The following is a 25,455-nucleotide window of genomic DNA, read 5'->3' as shown; positions in this document are numbered from 1 at the left end:
GTGTTGATGAAAGGAGGATTTATGGAGTGCTTAAATCCTATGGTCTTTGTAGCACTGAGATGGTGACGTGGGAAGATGACTGGACTGGAAGCTGGGATGCCAGGTTTTGTTACTAATTCATTTTGTGGCCCTTATGGATCCAGAGCGAGAAGGGCCCTTGGAGATTATCTAGGCCAATCCCCTCACTTTTAAAATTCATAAACTGTCTTCCAATGATGTGACTTGACCAGAAGTCACACTGGGAGTAAGATTGGAGGTAGAAGCCTTATTAGTAAAATTAACCAATAGATGGAGAGACCTTAAGAGGGAGGTTTTTGATCTTCTAGTCCAACTGCTTAATTTCATATTCAACAGATGAAGAAACTGAGGTCCAAGTGGCTAAGTGACAGATTGCTGTTGCTGAGTCGTTTTCAGTTGTCTGACTCTTCATGACCCTATATGAAACTTTCTTGGCAGAGATACTAAAGTGGGTTGCCATTTCTTTCTCCAGCTCATTGTACAGAAGAGGAAACAGAGGCAAACAAGATTAAGTGATTTGCCCAGGGTCACAGAGCTAGTAAGGGTCTGAGGCCAGAGTTAACTTCAGGAAGATGAGTATTTCTGATTTCAGGTCTGGGTTGCCTTGAGTGACAGAATCTAAGTCTAATGATTTCTGCTGCTCTACTCTATTTCTTATGATCTCTAGGATCACTTTCAATTGAAAACACAAGAACATTATATAATAATCTACTCCAGACAATCTAATAATTTAGATAATCTAGTAGTTTTCTGAAAAGTTCCATTGTCCCCAAATTTTTCTTACTGAAAAACAAATTATCATTTTCTTTTATTGTGTCATTGCTTAAATAAATAATATTTCAGTTGTGAAACCTATGTAGATATAAAAGTAAGAGAAAGAACCAAGTGTAGAAAAGAAAACAATATTAAGAATTTGAAAAATTAATATTGAGCAATTGTGGTAATATCTGGGCTAGTCTAGAGTAGACATAAACTGCCTTGTTTTATTCTAAATTCAGCTCACTGGTTTATGTTGAAAAGTGAAAGGTTATTATATGGACTTACTGGGCAAAACCAGATTTTATAAATAATTACCTGTCAGGCTGTTCAAGATAGACAAACATACACCAGACCAACAAAAACAAGGATCTGTCATATTTCTGAGAGAAATGTGTGTTGAGTCTTCATTCTCTGGATTTCAAGTAGATCAGGTAAAACAAAAAAAAAAAAACACTCCAAACTTATATTTTCTGTCTCATTCATGCTTTTAAATGTAAAATGGGAAGGGGGAAATGGAGAGTGATACATCTAGAAAAAGAATTTTGATGTGAAAAAAACAGCTTCTGAAAATTTTATTCCCTCTCTAAGTCTGGCAGATTGAAACCAAATACAATAAATGCTGTCCTTTTAAAAGTTGGGATGTTTACTGCAAGCTTATAATTTTCCATGATTAGGGCCGCCAAAAAAAATAAGAATGATGATATAAAGAAAAGTTTAATCATACATTTCAACAAGCACAGATGGAACGTCAAAACCCTTTGGAAATCTTACTATATTATATATCCTAGTTTTTAATTCCTTATATTAGGATTTTTTCCAGAAGTTTCAACACTCAGCAGGTAAAGGAGAATGAACTAATAAGAATAACACGGAGCTATTTAATTTGCAATTATTGTGGAACAGTCTAAGTATTTATTTAGTCACAAGGAGGCAATGTCAAATGATTTTATTTCTCACTTTTATTAACACTTTACAAAAGGTTCTTGGAAGTATATAGAAACAATGACATATAGAATTGCGAAAAAATATATAACTGGAGACAAAATTTCCTTTTATGTGAATTCTATGGGTATCATAACAAGTTCAATCAAAAAAATTAAGTATTACAAGTTGATATAGAACCAACATTTTTTTTTTCAGCATATAATAGTATTTTCTAATTCAGAGAGCATCTAAGAGAAGGGTAAAATATAGAGCCACTGGTGAGAAACAGATAAATGGACAAAGTTTTCTACCTCGGTCTTTTAAAGCCTGTATCCCATAAATCTACCAATAGTTTCTCTTTTTTAATATCCTCTTGGTCTTGATGAGTCCTGAAATGCTACCATTTTTCAATCTTTTGATTTGAGAGGAGAGTGAGAATAAATGTTATAGAAGAAAAAAATAGGAAGAATGGCTGGAAGAAATGCAGAAGGGAAGAAAGGAAGCAAGAGAAAAGAAACAGCAATATGAGCAGAGAAGGTGACAAAAGAGAAAGTAAGTCAGAAAGGGCCAGGGCCAGATGAATCAACAAAGTCTGAGCATTACTAACTTCCCAACATGGATATTCATTTTTTAAAATGGCAATGCCATAAATATTAAAAAGAAAAGTTGTTGCAGCTGTTTTTTTCTTACTTCTTTTTGTCCTAAAGTTGTATTGGAAAACGTATCAATGAAAATATGTAGACTCAACACACACACACACACACACACACACACACACACACACACACTCACACCCCCTATGGTTCTTTAGATAAGAGAACCCATCAAAGTAAATCCATTGCAAATTTCAAAATTGTGTGATTTGCATTCTTGTCCACCTACACACTACCCCAAATATCCTGCCATTAATTAGCTCAAAGCTCCATCTGGTAAATAAGAGTAATGATGGAGGGGGCTGGAAAAGAGCAGGAGCCAGCCTTTTCATAGCTATAACAAAGCAGCAGACTCCTTAGAAAATGGAGAACTCAACCTGTATTTCTGCTTCATCTCCTTTCTACTGACTGGGCAAAACAAAACAAAACAAAACATTTTAATAGAACGTCGCCTTTCCTGTTGCTGTAGTGATATCCATGTCCATGTTAGCAGGCTAGGAAAGTCATTCCATTTCTGCGGTAGGCACTCTGAAAAGAGAAAAAGAAAAGCTGCAATGAATTATCACATCAGCTCCAATAAGGAAAAGGAGGCTGAGAGGAGAGCAGACCATGGAGGCTGTAGTCTAAAAGTGGGCTTGATCTGAACATTTCTGGGGGGAAAGCCATAAGCAACTGTTTTGTTTATCAAAAAAAAAAAAATATCAGTGTGGTTAACAAGTGGTTAGTGCTACTATTTCAGGCAAGCAGCAGATATGCAAAAATATGACATTGCTTGGTTAATTGACTGGGCCTGGCTTTGGGGAAGCGATGTTGTGTTGAATTCCTTGTCCTTTCTGGGCAAGTGTTCTCTATTTACTATGCCCAAGAATCCCTTATAGCTCAATTATCTTAATAGTGTATAAATCACTGACTTATTATAGTCTTCCCAAGGCTAATCTATGGGTCCAGCCCAAAGCTATGTAAACAGACACTAGTAGAGTCCTCTTGCTTTCTGTCTTCTCATCCCCTGCTTCACTACACATAAAGTAGGCCCAGAGAAGTTCTGTATAGAGCAGAAGAAACTTTTGATCTTCCAGAAGATGATGGATTGGATTTAAAGGGTAGGATTCGAGCTTTTCATTAGAGTGAATGGAAACAATAAGTAGTAAATACAAGCTTATTTAGAGACATATCAAATTTTAAAAGACAAATCAGCCTCCCCCCACTCCCCCAGACTATAGTGAAACATTACTTGTCCTTCCATTGATGAAACAGAGAAACAGAAGCACACTGTTGAGATGACTGGTCTGAAACTGCAGATTGAGAGCTGGAGTGAGGCACAATAAAACTCCAGATTTTTGGAATTAAACAATGATACAGATCAGCCAATAATTGAAATACTTCAAGTTATCAGTGAGACCTATGGTGATTCAGAATTTTTTGCTTACTTTGCACTTTGGAGGGCGAGGATATAAATGATGCAAAATAAGTGTTAGAGAATCAGAAGTTCATGAGAAAAAACAAATTAAAAACCTCTAGTGAATGTCCTGAGATCAGCAGATATTTAGTTAATTATTCTCAACAGCTAGACTTCAGTGAAGACTCTACAGGAAGAATTTATGTTTAGAATGATGAGACTGAACAGCAAGATTATGTGATGATCAAGTATAATAAACTTAGGTCTTCTCAGCAACTCAGAATCTCAGTGATCCAAGACAATTCCAATTAGACAAGGCAATTCCAAGAGATCTGTGATGGAAAATGCCATCTGCATCTATGAACTATGAAGCTTGAATGCAGATTAAAACATACTATTTTCACCTTTTAAACAATATCTTATTATTAATGCAAAAAACCCTCTTTTTTTTACTCTTCGGTGCAAAAAAAAAATGATGATACTAAAGCACTGCTTGATTTTTAATCCTTAAAAAATGACAATGCTATCAAGTGTACTATGAATACTGAGGCAAAGAGATTAGATTACTGGAATGTTACAGATCCAATATTCCTGGATTTCAGTAAGGCATTTGACAAAAGTCATGATACTCTATTAGGCAATATGGGGAAATGTAGAATGTATGTAGATACAAAATTCATAGTTGACTGAGTGGGTAGATCCTAAGAGTGTTGATTAGCAGAACAACAAAAAACATAGTATGGCAGTTAAAAACCAAATCAAAGCTAATGTGATCTTAGTCTGCATTACTCGAATGTCCTGAATAAGTGAAGTGATAGTTTCAATGTAAAAAGGACAGACTGAATGAAGCTTATCCAGAAGGATGAGATAAAAATTAAGCCATGTCACATCAGGATTATTTAAAAGAACCAGAGATGCTTAGCCTCAAACAGAAAGCTTAAGGGAGGCATGATAACTATGTTCAACTATTTTAAGGATTCTTCCATGAAAGAGAGAGTAGACTTACTTTGTATGGTTCCAGGAAACACAATCAGGGCCAGAAGGGGGAAGTTGTAGGGTGAAAGATTTCAGCTCAACTTAAGGAAAAATTTTCTAAAAACAATAATTGTCAAAGATTGGAATGGAGTACTAAGAAAATGAATTTCCTGTCATTAGAAGTGTTTTTGTAGTGGTTGGATGGCCACCTTTTAAGGCTGTTTTAGGGGGTAGAGGATGGACTAAATAAATGGCCTAAGACTATACTGATACATTTGAGATGAACTTTGAACAAGGGCAAAAACAAAGAAGGATTTTTGACTTACAGATTAGGTTTACCTCATTCCCTCCAAGTATTGTGATTAATGCTTAATTTGTGCTTGTTTGACTATGAGTATATTGTTCTTTTCTCCCATTGCCTATTGAACCTCATCTGTTGGTTGTCACCACGTGAAGTTCACTCCCAGTGAATTGATCAGGAAGGTGGAAGCATAGAACATGTTTATATTTTCACTCCTTTAAGCTCTCTTCTGGCTTTGCTCTACAACTCTCCTGTACCATACTACATTTCTAGATTGGAATGAATTTTCTAACACGGACCAGTAGGATCAAACTTTCCCCTCAAGACTGTGTACTGAAGAATAGTGTTAAATTAGTTTCTGAGAGAGCCACAAATAACTTTCAGAAATGGATAAAGTGTCTCCCCACAACCACAAGCAAGGGAGCCTCAGGCCTTGAAGTTGCCCCTTCCACCATGGCCGCCAAATATGATGCCAAAATAATACTTTTAGCTCTCTGACCTTGATATTTTTAAATTTTACAACCACAGCGACAACCTTTAACATAAACATAATATTCAAAATGCCTGTACAGTTTACACCGAGATAAATGAACCTGAGTATAAAGTTGGATTCCTTTGAAAGGTAAATGACTGAATTCTGCCCTGTTCAGGAAAGGGTTTTTGGCTCTCTGGCAGCTGTTGGCTTGGCTAGCTTCACCTAAGAAATAATCAAGTTTAAAAGTTTCCAAGCTGGCCTTTAGTGAATGAGCTCTCCATGCTACTGGAAAGGTTGCTTTCTGAGCATCTTTTCCAAAAGTCTTTCACTGTAGTTCATGTTCCTATAGCTTCATGCCATATGACAGGTGTGGTCTGGAATGAATTTTCTAACATGGTCCAATAGGATTCATTTTTTGGAAGAAGAGCTAACAAATAATGCTCTCATATATCATCATGTTACCTTTAAGATGAGCTAATTTGCTGTAATTTAATCTAATCTAAACAACTATTGTTGTTAGGTTCTAAAAAAAGGGAAAAAGGTTCTAAAATAAAGAAAATATAGGGTATGAGGATTTGCTCAGTGTGAAATGGTAGGAAGATAATGGGACTGAGTGTCATGAAACATAAGTTCTAGTCCTAGCCTTGTCAATAATTCTCCAGTTGGCTTTAAGTAAATCATTTGTACTAACTGTACATTTTTTCTTTGTAAAATGAAATTATCTTAGAGGCAGCATAATGTAGTATATGGAGCTATGGACTTGGAAGTCATGAAAAACCTGTATTTCAAAGTTTCCTGGTTATCTAATGATTGGCAAGTCCTTAAATTCCCAGTGCCTGAGTTTCCTCATCTGAGAAATGGAGCTAATAATAGTACCTAACTCCCTAGGATTAATGTGAGGATCAAAATGGAAAAAAAAATGCTTTGTAAAAAACAAAAACAAAAAAACTCTAAAGTGCTATATAAATAGAAACTATTTATATTATTTTTAAGGTCTCTTTCAGCTCTATAACTCCACTTCTTTCCTTTAGCATCAAGTTGAATTGAAAGGTATTGGTATAATCAGCAGCCCAGTCTGAATTTGAATAAGCATTGGGGCTTTATTCTAGAACCTGAGCAGGAAATGACCATGGGCCTAGGGGTTTGCAATTAATCTACAGGGTTTAGATGTGACCTCAGTGAATTTCCATTCTGTTATGGCACAGTTTTTAGGGATCCAAAAAGGAAAACCTTATAATGTAAGATCTACACACCATCAACATCAAGACATCTATAAATTGTTGCTTTGCCCAAACAAGGGGATTATGAGAATTTCTCTTATCTCTGGAGTATTTCTCATAGTGAGAAACTATGGATGAATTATTGAAGATGAATATGATACCTTTTTGCCATTTGTGAATTTCTAAACCACAAATATTTGCTACAAAATCAGATTTAAACATTTTATTTAGATAAGTAGGGAAGTATTGTTTACTGAAAATAGGATATCTTAGTTAGGAAGATCTTGGTTCCCAGATTATATCTGACACGCATCCTGTGAGATCCTGGGTAAGAAGCTTAACCTATCTGTGCTTCAGTATTCTTATCTGTAAAATGAGAATGTATGGTATGAAATAGTATATAGCTTCATTGTCCACAGCAATGGACCCCAGAGTGCTAAGGCAACTCTCAGAGATCATTATAGAAAACAAACTCCTTAAGAGTCGTTTACTTTTACTGATTCTCATTGGATTTGCCACCAAGAGGTCCCAGGCCAAGCTCCATATGGTCACTGTTTGGGTCCTGTTTGACTCAGATTGAATGTAAATAGCAGTCATTTCTGCTTTGACCAGAAATCCTGAAGATCTTCTCCTCCAAGTTTAATTAACTAATTTATTTAGGGTCTTTTGGGGGAGGCAAGGGGGAAAGGGGAGACTGGTAAAAGAGAAGATTCTTTACCTCATTTGCTACCGTCTTAATCACTGAATGGGTGTGACCCTCAGTCAAACTAAAACCAGTTGAAGACTTAGCTTAAAAAGGCCAAGGTCTCCCAATTTCATCCAGGGCCATCTCCAGTCTTGATCTGTATCTGGCCACTGGACTCAGATGCTTCTGGAGGGAAAAGTGAGCCAGGTGACCTTGCACAGCCCTCCCTCATTTATATCCATTACACTTGCATGTCATGGCATTCCCTCCCTGATGTCAAGATCCTCTTGGAGAATGAAGAACAAACAACCACCACAACCACCACCCACCACCTATGTGTTCCACCTCCCACACACGACCTGCTGGCTGAATGATAAATAAATAGATAAACTGTATCAGCTGCAAATGTGCTTTGGAGGATAGAGTTTCATAGTTCCCTCCACTGATGAAATCATAGGTCCAAATCAAGTTGTCTTTCTTTCCCTTCAGCGAGATTTCTTCACAAACCCTACTTGTTTCTCTTTCCTCTTAATAATTTCATAATTTGGTTTAATGGGAAAAACAAACAAAACTAAGATCCCCCTATTCACTGTTTAATATCTAACACAATTAAGCAAACATTTGGTTCAAAGGGCCAACCAACTTGCTTGTTTATATACACTGGAGTCTTTGATCTTCTCTTTCTCTATTTTTTTTTCAGGTAAGCATATAAAGATGTAAAATTTCCCCTAAGAATTGCTTTGGCTGCATCCCATAAATTTTGGTATGTTGTCTCATTATTGTCATTCTCTTGGATGAAGTTATTGTTTCTATGATTTGCTGGTTCATCCGCTCATTCTTTAAAATTAGATTATTTCGTTTCCAATTAATTTTTGGGGTCTATTTTCTCCCAGTCCTTCATTACATGTAATCTTTAGCGCATCATGATCTGAAAAGAATATATTTACTATTTCTGTCTATACACTGGTGTCTTAAATTTTAATCCTACCAAGATCTTTATTATTGACAGATAGCAAGCAATATTGTACTCTGTTACTAGTATATTCGATGGTAATTGTGGTGAAAAAAAGCTCAGATGCATATGAAGCAACTCTGAAAAGTGACAGAGCAAAATATAGTCAAAAGTTCGGAAGGAGCAAGAATCTATTTTAGCCTTTAGACTTTTCACGCAGCGATCTATGTATTTCCTAATTTTTATCTAAATTCATGAAGGCATCTTATATGGTTTGCTGATGAAACATTGCTCTATGTAACTAATTGTACTATACTAATAGGCAAATACAGATGCTATTGATTGGAAACATTTCAATGTTGAGCTGGGTAGTAAAATTTACTGCAGGAGGCTTATTCAGAACAAATTTCCAAGTCTTACCTCCCAGCCTAGTATTTTCACCTTGCTTTATTAGTACACTCATGGGCCATCATTATTTAATTTAGTATTTTTTTGTTGTTTAGTCCCGTTCCACCCTTCATGACTCCATTTGGGATTTTCTTGGCAAAGATACTGGAATGGTCTGTCATTTCCTTCTCCAACTCAGTTTATAGATAAGGAAACTGAGGCAACCAGACTTAAGTGACTTGCCCACAGTCACCCAGTGAGGAAGTATCTGAGGCCCAATTTGAACTCAGGAAGATGGGTTTTCCTCACTTCAGGCCTAGCACTCTATTTATTGCACCACTGAGTTGTCCTCCATTTAGTATATACTCAGGAAATAAATATTCATCTTAAGCTAAGCTAAAGGAAATATTATTTTCAGGACTAAGAAATTTACTTATTTAAAAGTTTATCTACGAGACTGTTAACACCAGATTCAAGTAAAAATCACTGTTTAATTATTTGTGCAAAGGCTATCCCACATTACAATAGAAAACAAAGGATCATAGAGATGAAAGAGATTTTCAGTCACTAAGTCCAAATCCCTCATTTTGCAACTGAAGAAATTGAGGCTTAAGTGATTTGTTGGATGTATGGAGCAGAGAACACAGCTGTGATTTGAACCCAGTTCCTTGGTCTACAATACTAGTGTCTTTTCTACTGCACCACTGCTCAAGGCTCTTATAATTTATTCTTAACTTGTAAAATTTACATTGGGCTTATTTTTTTTTTTTGTGCTTTTCCTTCTTTTGAAGCTTCATGTGATAATTCTGAAAGGATATGAAGATGTATAAAAAACATTCTTGAATGTATGATAGACACTCTTGATGTATAACAGACATTTCCTAGAAAACACTAAGTTTTCAAATATCTAACAAAAAAGGAAGAGAAGAATACGTTGGGATGGAAAGAAATGGAGATAAAAACCTATAGATTATACTCTTTACTCAGATATTATCTACATCAAACATCTCTTAGTTATGTACCTTCTGTTCAATATTTTTCTTTTGCCTACGAAGCAGAGCTACTAAAAGCAAAGGCATATAGTATGACCGCAGATCAATTTTATTACACGTTACAGAGAAATAGGAATTTATGGATGATTTGTATGCATTTTAGTGCATACTAGAATGTGTTAGTTCTGTGAGGCAATTGTTCCTTGAAACCTAAGACCTCATTACTCAAAAGGGGCCAATAACAAGGTGTTAAACTACTTGTAAAAATGGGGCCAGTTAAGATCATCTTTTTTATGAGGTCCTTTAAGGGAATTGGAAAAGGACCAATGGATAGGAAGAACCATGATAAGCCATACCCCCTGGTGACCTTTAAAAATCACTCCAGCAGAAGTCCCACCAGGAGAAGAACCTGGCTTCTGAAGAGAACTGGTAGAAGACAAGGAGCTAGAGGAAGGAAGATATCCAGAAACAACTTGGGGCCAGTGGGCAGAAGGGCAGGCAGAGGCCCCATGGACCAGGAAGGGCCAAAATGGTAAGATGTGTTTGGGCTGACAGTGTAAGAACAGAACATGTGTGACTATGTGGGCAAGTCACTTCTGTTTCACAGACAGCTTTTCAAAATGGTCAATTAGGGATGAGCGGTTTATGTGAGTGAACAGAATTTATATACCAGTGAATATCAAATTCACTTAGAAAATTCTAGGCCAAGCCCCTTTCCTGTCCCTCTAAAATGTATCCACAGGAGTGACCCCAAAAAGAGGAACTCAGAAAACAGAACACTAAATGCCTTTAATTAATCAAAATTACTGCTACTAAAGAAAGCTAATAATTCACATAGGAAAAAACCAACAGGAGGAAGAATTACTAAAATTACGTCAGAACAAGTATAGAGTAGTACAGAGATGGAACTCTGAGGTCCTCTAATCCTAACTATGGGATATTAATGGTGTTTTTATGTAGCACAGAAGGAAGAAGTCATTAAGGTGCAGTGAATTTAGGGTCACAGTTTGAATTGGAATCCTGATTCTGCCACATTTTATATGATATTGGGTCATTTAACCTCTCTTAACCTCAGTTTCCTCACTTGTAAAATGACTGAGTTGGTCTAAATTATATTTGAGGTCTTTTCCATCTTAAAATCTATCACCTATGACCCTAAGTTCTCTCTACAGGGGTTTTATGATTAGAATAGCAGTTTAATCTCTCAAACTGTGGTTCTGCAAGGGAATGAATGTTTTTATTCTTCCCCCTTTTTAAAAAATTTTTTATTTCATTATACTTGAACCATGTGTTTCTGATTGAAAACTTAGGGGAAACTGCTTAGAATCAGAGCTGAGAAAATAATGTGCTGTGTATGGGTGTATTTAGAATTGGCCAATTTGGTCTAAATCCAGTGGTAAGAGAACAATAAAAAGCTTTGGAGTACCCCACTTCAGTACCCCCTTTACCTCACCGCTACCTGTAAAAAGGGTCAATCTCTTAATTATATAAAGGGAAAGTGACTTGTATCTGAGATCATTTAGAAGCCATCAGAGCTGTCCAGTAACTGCTGGCTATGTCACTGCTTTAAGTCAGCAGGAGCGAATATTTTATAAGGGAGCAATGTAAAGGACTGGAAGTGGGAAAGAAGTATGTGCCACTAGACTTTAGCTGGAAAAGAAGGCTAGGAATTATTTATGGATAAGAAAAGTCTATGTAAAAGAGTGAAAGAATAGATTTAAAGGTTTTTGTGTTTGAAGAAGTATGTTGTAGGAAGATGGACCAGGGAACTAGAAAATCCTTGGAAATTAATTTGTAAAAGGCATTTATTCCTCAACTCTATTAGGCTTACTAGCTTTCTTCTTGAACAACTACAGGGACAACAACAAAATAACAAAAACAGTAAAAACCAAATTATGATTAAATTTAAACAGGTTCCAGTGGAAGTTTCAGCTGTGGCATAATAGGGTAATTAGTGGGTAGAGCTCCAGGCCTCGAGTCAGGAAGATTCATCTTCCTGAGTTCAAATCTAGCCTCAGATGTTTGACATATGACCTTGGACAATTTATCTGTTTGCCTTAGTTTCCTTACCTGTAAAATGAGCTGGAGAAGGAAATAGCTAATATAGCTAATAGCTAATAGCTAGTAACTTTGCCAAGAGAATCCCAAATGGGGTCACAAAGAGTAGGATGGGATTCAATACCACACACATTCTGTTCCTCCTCCTCTTCCCTGTTTATATTCAGCCTTCTTTTTATTTTTAAGCAACAGAATTGAAGAGCACAGGATTTAAAGATCTGAAATCATCTGATCTAATTCCCCTTCATTTTTCATATGAGGAAACTGAGACTCAGAGAGAAGCAATGAGTTGCCTATGATCAATCCAGGTATTAAGTGGTAGAGTTGGTCCTCTGACTCTTAAGTCTACCAGTTTTCCATGACAGGAGATTGCCTTCTTCTGTCTCCCCCCCACCCCACCCCACATAGTGTTGGGAGCTGCCTTCCCTGTACATGAAAAACATATTGTTTTGTTTTAATAATGTAAATTTCTGTAGCATGGGAGCAACATATCAGAGTCAGGCAATTGTTTTTTAAAAGCTTAAATGTGACCCTCTATCTTACCCTATGAATGTGGGTGGGCAAGTGATTTAATTAGAGCAAAAGAAGCTGAAATGGTAGCTTGAGCCTTTCCAATCAAAGAAAGAACCAGGACTGAATTTCATTAGCAAATGTAAATACAAATAGGCATATCTTGCTTGTGACATTACCACAGGACTTTTCCTTTTTGATAATTTTATTCTAACTCTTGATATTTGAAAGACTGTAAGCTGAATCATATGACTTATAGAATAGTTACTTGGAATCTTTTTTTGTACTATATTTGTTGTCTGTGTTTTTCTAATATTATATACCTTGTGAAAACCAATGAAGACCAATTATCATGTAGTATAAAGTTTTTATTTAAGAACAGTTGAAAGAGCCTAGGTCTTTAAATAAGAGGCATTCTTAGATGTGACAATGGTGACCAGAATAATAATAATAAAAAAAATATGTAGCATTAGCTTGTACTCCATTTCAAATAACCTATCCATTTTAGAGAAAACTCTGACAGTGAGTTATTTTCTCAAATATAAGCGGGGGGGGGGAGAGTAATTTCATTGCATAAAACACAAGGGTTCCCTCATTTTAAATATGCTCTCATCTACTCTCACTTTCTCCTTCTTCTTTTACTAACTAGTCAGAATTTGGGTTATTTAACAAGTCATTCTGGACTGATTTGAGGCTTTAGGGACATAAAACTGCCAACTCTAAAATGTGGTCATTAAAAGATCACTTATCTTGTTTCCCTAGCTTTGTCAGTCAAGCCATAGGTAAAGATGGGTGAAGTTATTTGGAGATAAAAATAAATAATTAACCTAAGTAGCTAAAGACGGATAGTATTGTTTAAAAAAAAAGAAAGGAAATCCTTGTGAAATTTCTTTTTGGAAAGTGCTACATTAATGTAAATAGTTCTTATCAGTTTGCTTTGTATATCTACATACATACATATATACCATTCATAATATTCATCTTGTGTCAATAATGCCAAATTTTTCTTTAGCTTCTTTAGGTTATAAATAATCAAAACATAGATGTAGACAATTATTACAATAGATGTGTGTCTATGTGTATGTATTATGCAAAGCACTAAATGCACAAAGACTGGAAAATTCAAGTCTTGTCTACACCTATAATAATATACCTAATTATTTTGTTTTTTTAAAAAACATATTAAGCTACATGAAATGATACTTGTACAATTTTGCAAATGTCTATATGCCTTTAGTATACAAATTATGGCTGAGACATAATCCTAAGGAGAACTAGGTTCGGACCAAACACATATTGCCTATGCAGTCTGACCACAAGCAGTGACTGCTAGAAGAAAATAAATTAGCAACCTGGTAAGCCATGGGTGAGCAACACTGTAACAGAATGCTTACAATGAGATCAGCTCTGGATTTCCACTGGGATCAATTCTGGGCTTCCACTCACTATTTATCTGCCAGTGGTGTAAACTTTTGCATCAATCAAGGCTAAACTGCTTTCTGAGCCAGAGATACAGTATCCAAATCTTCTAAAACAATACTGTCAAGTTATTCTGTTGGGTCCAAAAATTTAAAAATCAAGTACCTAGTTGCTAAAATTAGTGCTGTTCTAATAAACAGCTACACTTTGTGGAAGAGCTAACAAAATAAACTTCTCTTATATTATTCTGGCTCTGGTACAATATTATTTAGAGTTCTGTTTTCAAGGTACTCAGGCTTTGGACGGGAATGATAAGAGGCAAGAAGAAAAACAAAAAACAGAACTGCAAAAGTCTATTGCATTAAGAACCAAACCACAGAGAATAACAAAATAGGCAGTAATCAGTGCTGGGGAAAGAGAAATTAGTCTCACAAACTCCACTTATGATAATGTTGACTAAAAAAAAAAAACACAAACCCAACTATGATAACTGAGAAGGACAGAAGTAACAGGGAAGGCCTTATAAGGTAGCTACATTTGTGGGCAGCTAATTTGGTTTGCAGGAGATATCTAGATTAACCAAAGTATAGTCATATTATTACAGGTTCTACTTTCTCTGAAACATTAGTACAGTACTTCTTAAGAGTCCTTCCAATGTCAAACATAATTCTTTCAGTAACTGGGAGTGACTGATACAGTGAAATTTTAATTATCTATAGTTATTAAAGATGGGGAAAGCAGGACTAACTTAAATACAGATAATTCCCAAACCTTCATTTAAAAAAAGTAGTTTCCAACTTTTAAACCATAGTACCTCATAAAAGCCAGAAATGTAATGGCTGGCAGTCCAACACAGCCCTCCCTTTTCCACATCCCCGCCTCTTCTTGGCCTGTTGGGTAAAAACTGCCACCAAACCTTAAATGGCCCACATGGTATGGGACGGAAAAGAGGGTGAGAGTCTGAAGATGCACAAGGCCTGGAGAACCCCTTGTTTGGATAATAATCCCCTGGACAAATACTAGTGGACTGAACTATGGAGAATCACAATGAATAAGAATGAATTGTTGTTTTATGCAATGAAATCACCCTCCTTGTACTTGAGAAACACTCATTGTCAGAATTTTTTCTAAAATGGACAGCTTAATTTAGAAGACTGATTTTTAAAATCTGGTCCAATCTGTAATGGTGGAATCTTATCTGATGTCCATTGTGAAGAAGGGGGGAGGTTCCAAACCTGTGGGCCAAGATCCTTTTATTTTTCTGGGGAAGGGGGAAGTCTGGGTTTGCAACTGTGTCAATGTGTTGAGCACTGAGGAGCTTTCTCTAACAGTAATTGCCTGTGGTCAGACTATAAAGGCAATGTGTGTTTGGTCCACACACAGTTCTCCTTAGGATGCACTGTCTCAGCCATAGTTTGCACACTAGACAACTAGTTTGGAGATAACGAAGATGTAACTTATCGTGCATTTGGATCATCACAGACATCTTCCCCTTTTTTCTCATTCCCCAAGATAAGAAAAATGAACCATAGACAGGTCATGCTACTTGGCCAATGATACAGGGCAAGTCAAAGACTGCCAGTGCTGGGGATGGGGGTCACAGGGCATTGGTTTCTATCTACTGCTTAGAAAAAAAAGCCCAAACTGCCTAAGGTAGCTGATTGCTATTAGAGCTCTCTTGCCACTGATGACTATCATGGAAGTAGTCTACAATTTTAAGAATAAAAGAAGTAATTACTACAAATAATCTGCTTTAGAGGCACTTCAAGCTGCCCCTGGAGAGCCAGAGGCTAATAGATGGCTTCATCTGAGGACTTCTGAAAGACTAGAGGGCCCATTGAGTATCCACACGAGTCTGAAAACAATATGATGAGACTCAGGGGGGCCTCCTAAGGAGGACCTTCTCCTGGCAGACTTCTGCACCCAGCAGCAGGAGTATGGGAGCTGTGAGGGACCAGGGAACATCTAGCAAGACTGAGATGGGGAGATCCAATCCCCCCAAAACTAAACCATACCCCCAAAACAACCAAAACACAATATGACATTGGGGGTAGAATGTTGGATCTGAAGTGAGCAAATGGTTCAAATTCCATCTTCACTTTACCTGTTTGGAATGAAAATGATATGTGTAGGATCTATATCAATAGGCTACTATGAAAGTACAATGAGACAATATAAAGTGGTTTGAAAACATTAAGGACTAAATGGATGCCTCCACAGCTCTTTAATGATACTGTGATTCACAGGCCATCTCACTACCAAGGCATGTGAGCTACTTTTAAAAATATGAAGATATAACAATGATTATAAATAAATTATTGTTAAAGCAGCTTGCCTTTGATAGAAGATAGAATTCTGGATTTGGAGTTAAGATGACCTGTATTCAAATCCTGTCTCAGACAATAACTGTGTAACTGAACAAGTTAATTTAAATCTCTCAACCTCATTTTCCTTATCTTGTGAGGCTCATATGACATGATGCATGAAAAAAGACATTGTAAACCTTAGAGCAGTATACAAATGTCAGTTATTGTTATTATCTTTTAAAACTAAACTAAGGCCTATGATGAAATCAACACTTCTTTTAAGACTAGAAAAGTGCATTCTTGTAAGGGATGTAATAATGGCTTCATAAAAAGTGAGACTAACTTTACCTTTTAGCCTTCTCATCTCCATAACTCTCATTGGGAGATTCTTTTTTAATTTATTCAATTGGTGGGATACTCAAAGTGTAAATAAACATTTTGTAATACGTTTGTTTTCAGATGTATATATAATCTGTTTTCAAATGTATTTAATGAATTATTGAATCAGTTAAGGAGGGAAGTGGAGAAGGAAAGAAGAGAGAGGAAAACAAATTTCTCCAGTTTTATGAAGGTATTCTGCAAGATTTTCTTGACATCCTCTCACCCCCCATGTCCTTTTCCTAGTGGAAGCAACTGGGTGTGGTTGGTCTCATTACTGTTTTGCACTTAGGACTGACTGGTCCTCTCTATTTGTAGCCAACCTCTTTCTTGTTCCCTGTAGCAGTGGGAGGTAAGAGGAGGCAAGGTAATGCGTGAGTGGCTGCCCGTGGAGGAGATGGGAAGAAAAAACCAAAAGAAATATACTATTTCAATCAAAGTCTAAAATTTGTAGAAGTGGTTTTGGTCTCAATATAGTAAAAATATTTATCCAAGAAACTCCTACTCGGGTGTGAACATCCTACTTCTAGTGGGATTTTGTTTGGCAAAGTACTGTGAAAGAGTGGAAGCTAATTTAGAACATGTCTATAAACAAATTTATTTATTCAGTACAGATTGACACGTTCATTCAAGTATTTCAGCGATTACACATGTAAAACTATTTCCTATAGTGGTTTCCTTTTGTGATTTTGTTAATTTATTCAATCTAAACTATTTTCATGCATTGAGTGTTATAAGTCATTTAGCCACCCAGGTTGAAATAAGACATGGAGAATATAAGCCTTCACTGTCATTTTTTGGTGAAACATTCTTATATGGTATCATCAAAGATTTGGGTTCTTCTTAAAAGCTAAGACAGTAAAATCTTAAAAATGATTGCAGTAAGGGCTAACCTTCCATGGCTGATTAAGAAGCAAGATTTCAGGGGTCAGCTATAGTTACATATAACACATTTTTCATCTCATTTCATAAGTACCACATAAAATTGTTTGAGCAATTTAATTTTAAAAAATTATTTTCCTTTTAATATTCAGATTCAGTTATGAGTTTATAGCATGATTTAACTTTCAGAAATCTGAAATACAAAATTTCAGGAAAACATTTATCATTTAAATTGAAGACTACCTGCAATGTAAATATTTCATTATACTTAGATATTTCTCAACATAAGGCTATGCAAGGATCAATGTTGTCAAGTTATCCATGCATATATTTTGAAATTAAAAAGCTTTAATTAAAAAATATAGGTTTGTTTATCATGATTGAATAGCTCTAATTTTCTTATTGTAACAACAGTAAATATACTGTTAACTTTGCAGCATGATGCTATAGATTGATTGTAATTTTCTGTTTTGGTTCATGTATAGAAATATAGATATGCAAAGGTGGCTTAACCTGTTCAATTTAATTCCATACATATAAGTTCCTATAATGGATGAGGCATGCTGATATTATCCTCCCTCCTAAAAATGTAAATACAAACATAATGAAAAGAGTACTACTTTTGGAATGAGAGGACCTGGGTTTAAATTCTACGTCTGAGGTTGCCTGTGTGATCTTGAGCAAGTCATTTGACACCTGGTAGATCTTAGCTAATTTCACCATCTGTAAGAAGGAGGGATTGGACTAAATAGTCTCTGAGGTCCCATCCAATTCAAAATCTATGACCTTATGATCCCATGATTAAGAATGGAGAAATACCATGTGCACAAATAACATGCAATCCAAGGTAACCTTACTGTTGTTGGTTGATCCCATGTACATAGCACTGAGCTTAGAGTCAGAAGACTTATTCTCCTGAGTTCAAATCCAGCCTCAGACATTTATTAACTGTGTGACCCTGGGCTTTCCTCTGTTTCCTCAAAATAAGCTGGAGAAGGAAATGGCAAAACACTCCAAGATCTCTGGCAAGAAAACTCCAAATGGGAGCAAGAAGAGTTGGACACAACTGAAACCCCCATCCCCACCCCCTACTGTTTCAAAGTTGACTGACAAATATAAAATGGAACTGTGGGGTAAATGCAGTCAATAGGAATAAAGCAACCACAAACAAAAACATTTTAGACACAATTAAGGAAGATGACAATTGTTCTCTGATGACATGAATAGATGGGAGTTACAGAATAAATATAAATTATTTGAGCTAAGAAATAAACTTTCTTTTGCCTTCTTTTTCATTTTCTCTTCCTTTTTAGTTTATTTGATAGAAGTTCCTAAGCAGTTGAATTATTTTTACCTTGGAAGAGGTTAGGTGTCAGTGGCATCTGTGTCTCATAAAGGGTCTGGAAGTTCTCCCTGCTGCACATATATACAGCATCTTTGGCCAGGCCCTTACAGAAAGCTATCTATCCACTTGCTAAATACTAGAAATAACAATTACTTCATTGATTTTTGTTTCCGTTTCCTTTAAACCTTTTGGGAGAAAGGCAGCAGTTCATTTGGGAGTAATGATTTGGATATCACAGCAAAATAAGGAATACAAGCAATTCTTTCACAGGTGACCTCAAAGCCCAATATACACCCTAGGGGATCTGCTACTGCTCCATTTTTAAGAAGCCATACAGAAACTATTAGTCATGAGACCCAATGTAAACCCCTTCTCTTTCTAAAGGAGACACTGGGAGTTTTAGTAACTACTGAGAACACTAAATTCTGAATTTTTAATGTCTCTTCAAAAGTACCCTGGGTTTAAAATTCAATGTGCATTGCCACTTGAAATATATGTCTGCTTCCCCTATAAAAACAGGTAACTGGCTATAGATCATCTTTTCCCTCTGGTATCAGTTTAATAATAAACCTGTCAGGCTATGAAATCATGTGGTTGATCAGTATTGCAGCAGTACTCTGCTATTATTTTAAAAAAAGGGAATGAATAGCAAGAGACAGATTACCTTGTTATAAATCATTCAAGGGCTTTTCATTATGTCATGGCTCTTATTTTTAAAAAATTATTCACATAAAATACTTAGATGAAATATAGAGATAAGAAAAATCCATTTTTAAGAATGCCGGTGACGTAAGAGCAGTTGGATTGTGTGTGTGCTGACACCAGGCTAGTGTGATGAGCATGTGGTGACAGACAGGCACATTCATCATGCTTCCTGTGGGATAAGAGTAGAAGGTTTATCACATTACAGTGTGGGAGCACAAGGTTACTCCATTGACTATGGGTGAATGCTTATATTTCCTACATTAATCACGTTAGGAGCTAACTGACTTCACTTGCTATGTGGGGACGTCACATATGGAATACCCAAGAATGAGCAATGACAGCCTGGAGTCATGAATCAAATGAAAAGAATGCTATAGAAATGGAAATTAAACAGCTCCGAGGTTTCACCTCACCACTTAATTGGCAAAGATGGCACAATATGAAAAAAGTAAATGTTGGAGGGGCTATGGGAAGACAAGGTCACTAATGACACTGTCAGTGAAATAGAATTGTTCCAACTGCTTAGGAAACTGTTTGAAATTATATTAGAAAAACTAAACTGTACATATCCTTTGACCTGCTGATACCACTCAAATGCCTATACTTCTAGAAGAAAAGTCTTTATATACCCAAAATATTCCTAGGAGCATCTTTTGTGGTAATAAAAAACTGGAAGTAAAGCATGAATCAGGAAGGATTCTTATAGGACAATACATAAAATAGATACAACAGAGTCTTCAAAAATGCTGAATATGAAGAATTCTGAGAAACCTGGGAATGTTTATATGAACTAAAGCAGAACAAAGCAAGCAGAACTGGGAAGATAATTAATACAATGACTGATGGGAAACAATTTTAAAGCACTTCAGAACTCTGAACTATTCAGTGACAAATCATCATAATTCAGAGGCAGCTGGTGGCACAGAGGTTAGAGCATCAGACCTGGAGTCAGGAAGGCCTAATTTCAAATCCAGCCTCAGAAACATCCTAACTCTGTATCCATGAGCAAGCCACCTGACCTCTGTTTGCTGCAGTTACCTCATCTATAAAATGGAGATAATCACAGCACTGACTTTCCAGACTTGGGAATTATCACAAAACTTTAGAGCTCAGAGAAATCTTACAGATCATTTATTTAGTCAAATTTCTTTAATTTTGTAGATGATGAAACTGTGCCCTGTGAGTTGGGCCTGTAAGTCAACAGGAAACTGGGTTTGGAATACAAGGCTGCAGGTTCTGAGGGTAATAGTCTCCCCAGTTTTGTGCCATTTCTGTCCATGTTCCCAAATTTTCTCCTGAGCAGGATGTCAGTTCCCCAGGGAAGTTCTAATCTAATCCAGGTACCTATAGCACAGATGTTAGTGGGAAAATCTACCTTTTCTCCCCTAACATGGCCACCAGGAAAAAAAATTAATGACAGGTTCATGATCAAAAAATCTGGAGACCATTGCTTGAGGGGACAGCCAAAAATTGGCCTTTAGACCTGGGCAATAAGAATGATTCTCAGAAAGTCTCCAGATCATTGTCATCTTGTTTGATCAGGTACCCAAGATTACATTTTCACCAAAAAAATCCCCTAGATTAGTAAAATTATGTGATTTCTAGGAAAGACATTTATAAAATTGTATACTCCTTTCTCCCCATTGGGACCAAGGCTTATCATATATATTTATGAATGTTTATGCTAGTTGTAGGCTGGCCCTCTGGAGAATCTCTCTATGCTAATTTGTAAGCTAGATCTCACAGTGGCTAGATAGAGGCTTTATCACACATCCTTCTTCCTTAATTGCCCTCCCTTCTATCCCTAGACCCTCAGACACTGCAATCTTGTCACAGGTTTCAGGTAGTTCTGAAGAACCCACATGACAATGACAGAGGATGCTGCTGATTTTAGGAGTTCTTCCTCTCTCCAGAAAACCTCAGTCTTGTCTTTCTTACCCCCTCTGCCTCTTCTCTTACAGCTACAGCTGCAACTGCAGCTGTGGAAACCAGTATCCTTCCCTGCAACTCCATGCCAAACACTACTGCTGGTTTGAAGTTGTTGGTTCACTGGCCTCTCAAAGGACCCAACTTCCCAAACACTCCCACAAACTAACCACAGAGATAGTGAGGTCAGAAGCAATTCAGAGGAAAGAGAGAGACAGAGACAGAGTCAGAGACAGATAAACAGAGGGAGATAGAGAGAAACAGAGACAGGAAAATAGGAGAGACAAAAGAGATGAGAGAGAGACACAGAGACAAGAGAGAATAAAAAGGAAGATGAAGAAGAAAAGAAGAGGAGGAGGAGAAACAGAAGAGAAAGGCAGAAAAACAAGAGACAGACAGACACATAGACACACAGACACACACAAAGACTGGGGTGGTAGGAAGAGAGGAGTAGTAAGAACCTTCCAAGAAATATGCCATGAAGAAGAGAAAAAAGAAACAAAGGAACCTTTTAGGAAGGAGAAATGGGAAATAGGAGGTGATATTGAAAGTAACGATGTGCATTAGGAAGAAACGGAGCAGGATTCTTACAAAGAGAAAAGAAAGTCTGGACTTTCTGAAGATTTGAGAGTTTTCAATAATTTTTTTGAGGGGAGGATGGAAAGAACAATAAAGAATAACTTTCGATGTCAAAGCTAGAATTTGGCTTTACAGTAGCTCTTAATTTCTTGGCTTCTGTGTGCTTAAAAACAGAGCCCTAAAAATCACATAAATGTGTCTTGTTCTTGGTAATTGACATTAACGACCAGACTGAAGCACAGGCATAAATCAGGGTAGTCTGTAGAAACTGGAGCCTTACCTAGTGCCATAATGAAAGCCTAATGCTTTGTTCCTTGCATTTTATTTTGGGTAACAACTAGCTACCATATACTTTTTCAATTGCTGATACAGTCATTTTGCCAGGCATAAAATGCTACTGTCTTTTTTTGCGGGGAAGATTATTTTGGAATTTCTGTAAATGACCTAGGACTACAGTCTGGTCACAATCAAAATCCTTACAAGTTAAAGGAAATCAGCAGTGATTGGTTGTAACAACTTAGATTAGCCGTTACATAAATATTTACTAAATGAGCAGAGAGATTGAGAAAATAACATTCAAACTCATGTTTAGACATTACCTATTGCTACTTGACTCAGAATGGGAGTTGCCATGTGACTAGATAGAAACACATTTTCATATGGACTCAGAATAACAAATTTCTGAAAATCTCACAGAATTCTTTTATTCTTCCCTCCAATGGTGCATGGGGAGGAAAAAATTATGCCTTTTATCACATTTATAGAAATAATTTTGGAAAAATATGTTCATATCTACTTTTATTGGCAAAATGAAACAACTCTGTTTGTGTGTGTATAGAGAGACACAGAGACAGAGACAGAAACAGAGAATCTTGTCATGTAAATGTTCTCCAAATGAAACACTAGAAAAGTTCTTTTTTCCATTTATAGATTTTCCAAGCACTGGGCTAGGAATTCTATAATTCAATAGAAATTCTTACCTCCCATCCTCTTCAAATGTAGGCCTCCAGCTTTCTGTTCCTTTTGTGATTAACCAGTTGAGCTGTAACTACTTTCCTTAATACCTCTATAGGTTCCTTTAGTAAGCTATAACAGGCTTATACTTAATCTTCCTTTCTGCTTCCATTTTCTGCATGTTTTTAATAGACTTCACAACAAAAGGTAAGCTTAAACTTAAAGGCATCAATAGCAACCTCTTAGTAACTTACAGTATCACGCCTTCTGAGCCTTCTGATGACATAATCATTAATGTGAATATACACATCCATATGGTTCTAGTAATAATGACAGCTGAGTGTTATGAGGCAAACCATTTAACCCTTGTTTAGCTTAGAGAACTCCCTGAGATTTCTCTACTGAGACACAGATAAATCACACATTGGTGGCAGAAAGACTTTCTACACCAGGACTTCCTCCTGCGACAAAATCACAGATCTTTGTGTTTGCATATCATTTTATATTTATATCTGCAAATCCTCTTAGTTTTTTCCATTTCACAGCTTTTCATATTCATTTAACATATTTAAATGTTCAATATCCACACCTTTCCCTTTTTTCTATATATACATATCAAAATAACCAAGAGACAAGGAGAAATCACAAGCCATGGATTTCTCCCTAGGTGGAGTGAAGGATAGCAGTATATATGTGTCTATTTTTTCATCATCACAACTGTTACGATATTGCGACCATTCTGGAATTTTTAAAGATCACACTAGAGTGACTGTTTAGGACCTTCCTCCTCCCCCCACTATCACATATTTTATGTACTTTGTATTTATTTTCTTTATACATATTCTAAAAATACTTCTATGTTTTTATTGTTTCCCATCCCCATAGAATGTTAGCTCCTTGTGATTAGGGACTAGTATGTTCTTTATATTTCTAAAATGGTGCCTGACACATACCAAATGTTTTATTAAAACTTGTTAATTTTTTAAAATATATTTTTATTTCATTAAATATTTCCCAATTACATGTAATTTTTTAAACATTTATTTTTTATAATTTTGAGTTCCAAATTCTGTCCTCCTCTCTTGTCAATTCTCAACTCCTTAGGAAAGAAAGCATTATCATCAATTATACATATGAATCATGCAAAGCATATTTCCATATTAGCCATGCTGCAAAAGAAAACAGACAAAAAAACCTCCAAGCATAATAAAGTTAAAAAAGTATAATGCTTGTTGATCAATGTACTGCCTAGAAAAGAACTGGAATTGATGGAAACATAAACCTCTAAATGAAAGAAAACTATTATTTTCTTAAGCCAAGAGTAAAGTGCTTAAAAAAAAGAATATGGAAGGTAAAAGTTCCTTCTCCTTATATGCTTGGGAAATTTGGGTTCTTGGTATATCAGGAGTAATTAAATCCAGAAGTCAGCCTCCAATACTATCAACATTCCCTTCTACATTTTCTTTGCTCTCTTCCTTCTAATGCCCTTCTGCTATATGGATCCCCTTGCAAATCCCCTCTTTTTTTCCCCCTCTACTTCTACAGAAGTGCTACCCTCACTCCTCATTATAGCAAACAGACTACTGGCCCTGGGTTCTTGAAGGCAGAGCAAATGGTTGGGGAGCTTTCTAGTACTAGAAAGGCTCAGGGACACATTTATAAAGCTTAACTGTTGCCTAAGAATTAGACTAGTAAGCCATCATTAGACTGATGACAGGGTAAATTTTTTTGGCTATAGCAATTCTGAAAGATCATCTATTAATTCACAGAGGAGTTACCATCTTGATTGAGGTAGGGAATACCAATATGACTAAATTACAAATTCCTGAAGTGTTAATAAAGCATCCACATATTCTTGCCTTGGGTCTGTCACAATTATTACTAGAAGCACTTAAGACTAAAGAATTCACTACTGCTGTTTTGCTGATTGATGTTTTCCTAAGGCTTATTTTTAGAAATAAGTTTGACTCAACCTCAAGGACATTTGAGTTCTAGGGGCTGAAAAAAGTTTTGATTTGAATATTTTGAATCTTGGTTTTGGAAACATATTCATATTGTTTTGATATTCACAGGCCCAATACAGATAAATTCAAATCAAATTCTATTGTTGTGAGTCTCTCATTTGATAGTCTGAGAGATCAAAAAAAAAGATCAATTATTGCTGCTATATAAGATTGTACTCATTAAAGAAGTCAGGTTGTTTCAACTTCCTGAAGCAATTCTTCCAGTTCCTCTCTTCTCTTCTATTTCTGTAACTATGACCTCTTGGATTTAACAAACTGAATTTTTTTTTTGCTCAATCTATGACCTGAACACTGTGAGTATAAATTCCAATACATCCATGATCTCTCATTTTGTGTAATTCTTGTCCACATTATCCCATAAATCTTTGATAGAAGATCTGCACAGGATGCTGGAGACCTTTTCTGGAGCCTTATTTTTTTTTTTTTTAACACTCTCACAAACACTAGTACAACATCTGGCTTGTCCATCTGCTATTCCTTGTTCTCACTTTAGGACTGGTCCAACCTTTTTTCTAGTCAGATAGTCTTCATGATATCTTTTACGCCACTGAATGCATGTAATTCATCAGTGGTTATGTGTTTCAGTCTCCTTGTGATCCCTATGAATTTTTTAATTGCCCTGTAGGTTTTCT

The 25,455-nt window shown here is 36.2% G+C and overlaps 1 protein-coding gene across 4 annotated transcripts in view; it reads right to left on the bottom strand.

Moving 5' to 3' along the window:
- Positions 1-1,718: 1,718 nt before the first annotated feature.
- SUPT3H (SPT3 homolog, SAGA and STAGA complex component) overlaps positions 1,719-25,455 on the bottom strand; it is a 593,114-nt gene continuing 569,377 nt past the window's right edge. For all 4 annotated transcript variants that reach the window (XM_031968418.1, XM_031968416.1, XM_031968419.1 and 1 more), the window contains one exon: positions 1,719-2,882. In XM_031968418.1, the coding sequence (XP_031824278.1) occupies positions 2,841-2,882 (42 nt within the window). In that variant the 3' untranslated portion in view covers positions 1,719-2,840. The remainder of the gene's footprint in view (positions 2,883-25,455) is intronic.

The sequence above is a fragment of the Sarcophilus harrisii genome, chromosome 4, assembly GCF_902635505.1.
Source record: "Sarcophilus harrisii chromosome 4, mSarHar1.11, whole genome shotgun sequence".
In the NCBI taxonomy this organism is placed as follows: domain Eukaryota; kingdom Metazoa; phylum Chordata; class Mammalia; order Dasyuromorphia; family Dasyuridae; genus Sarcophilus; species Sarcophilus harrisii.
The sequence above is the reverse complement of the archived record's forward strand: the minus strand, read 5'-3'. Positions and strand labels throughout refer to the sequence as shown.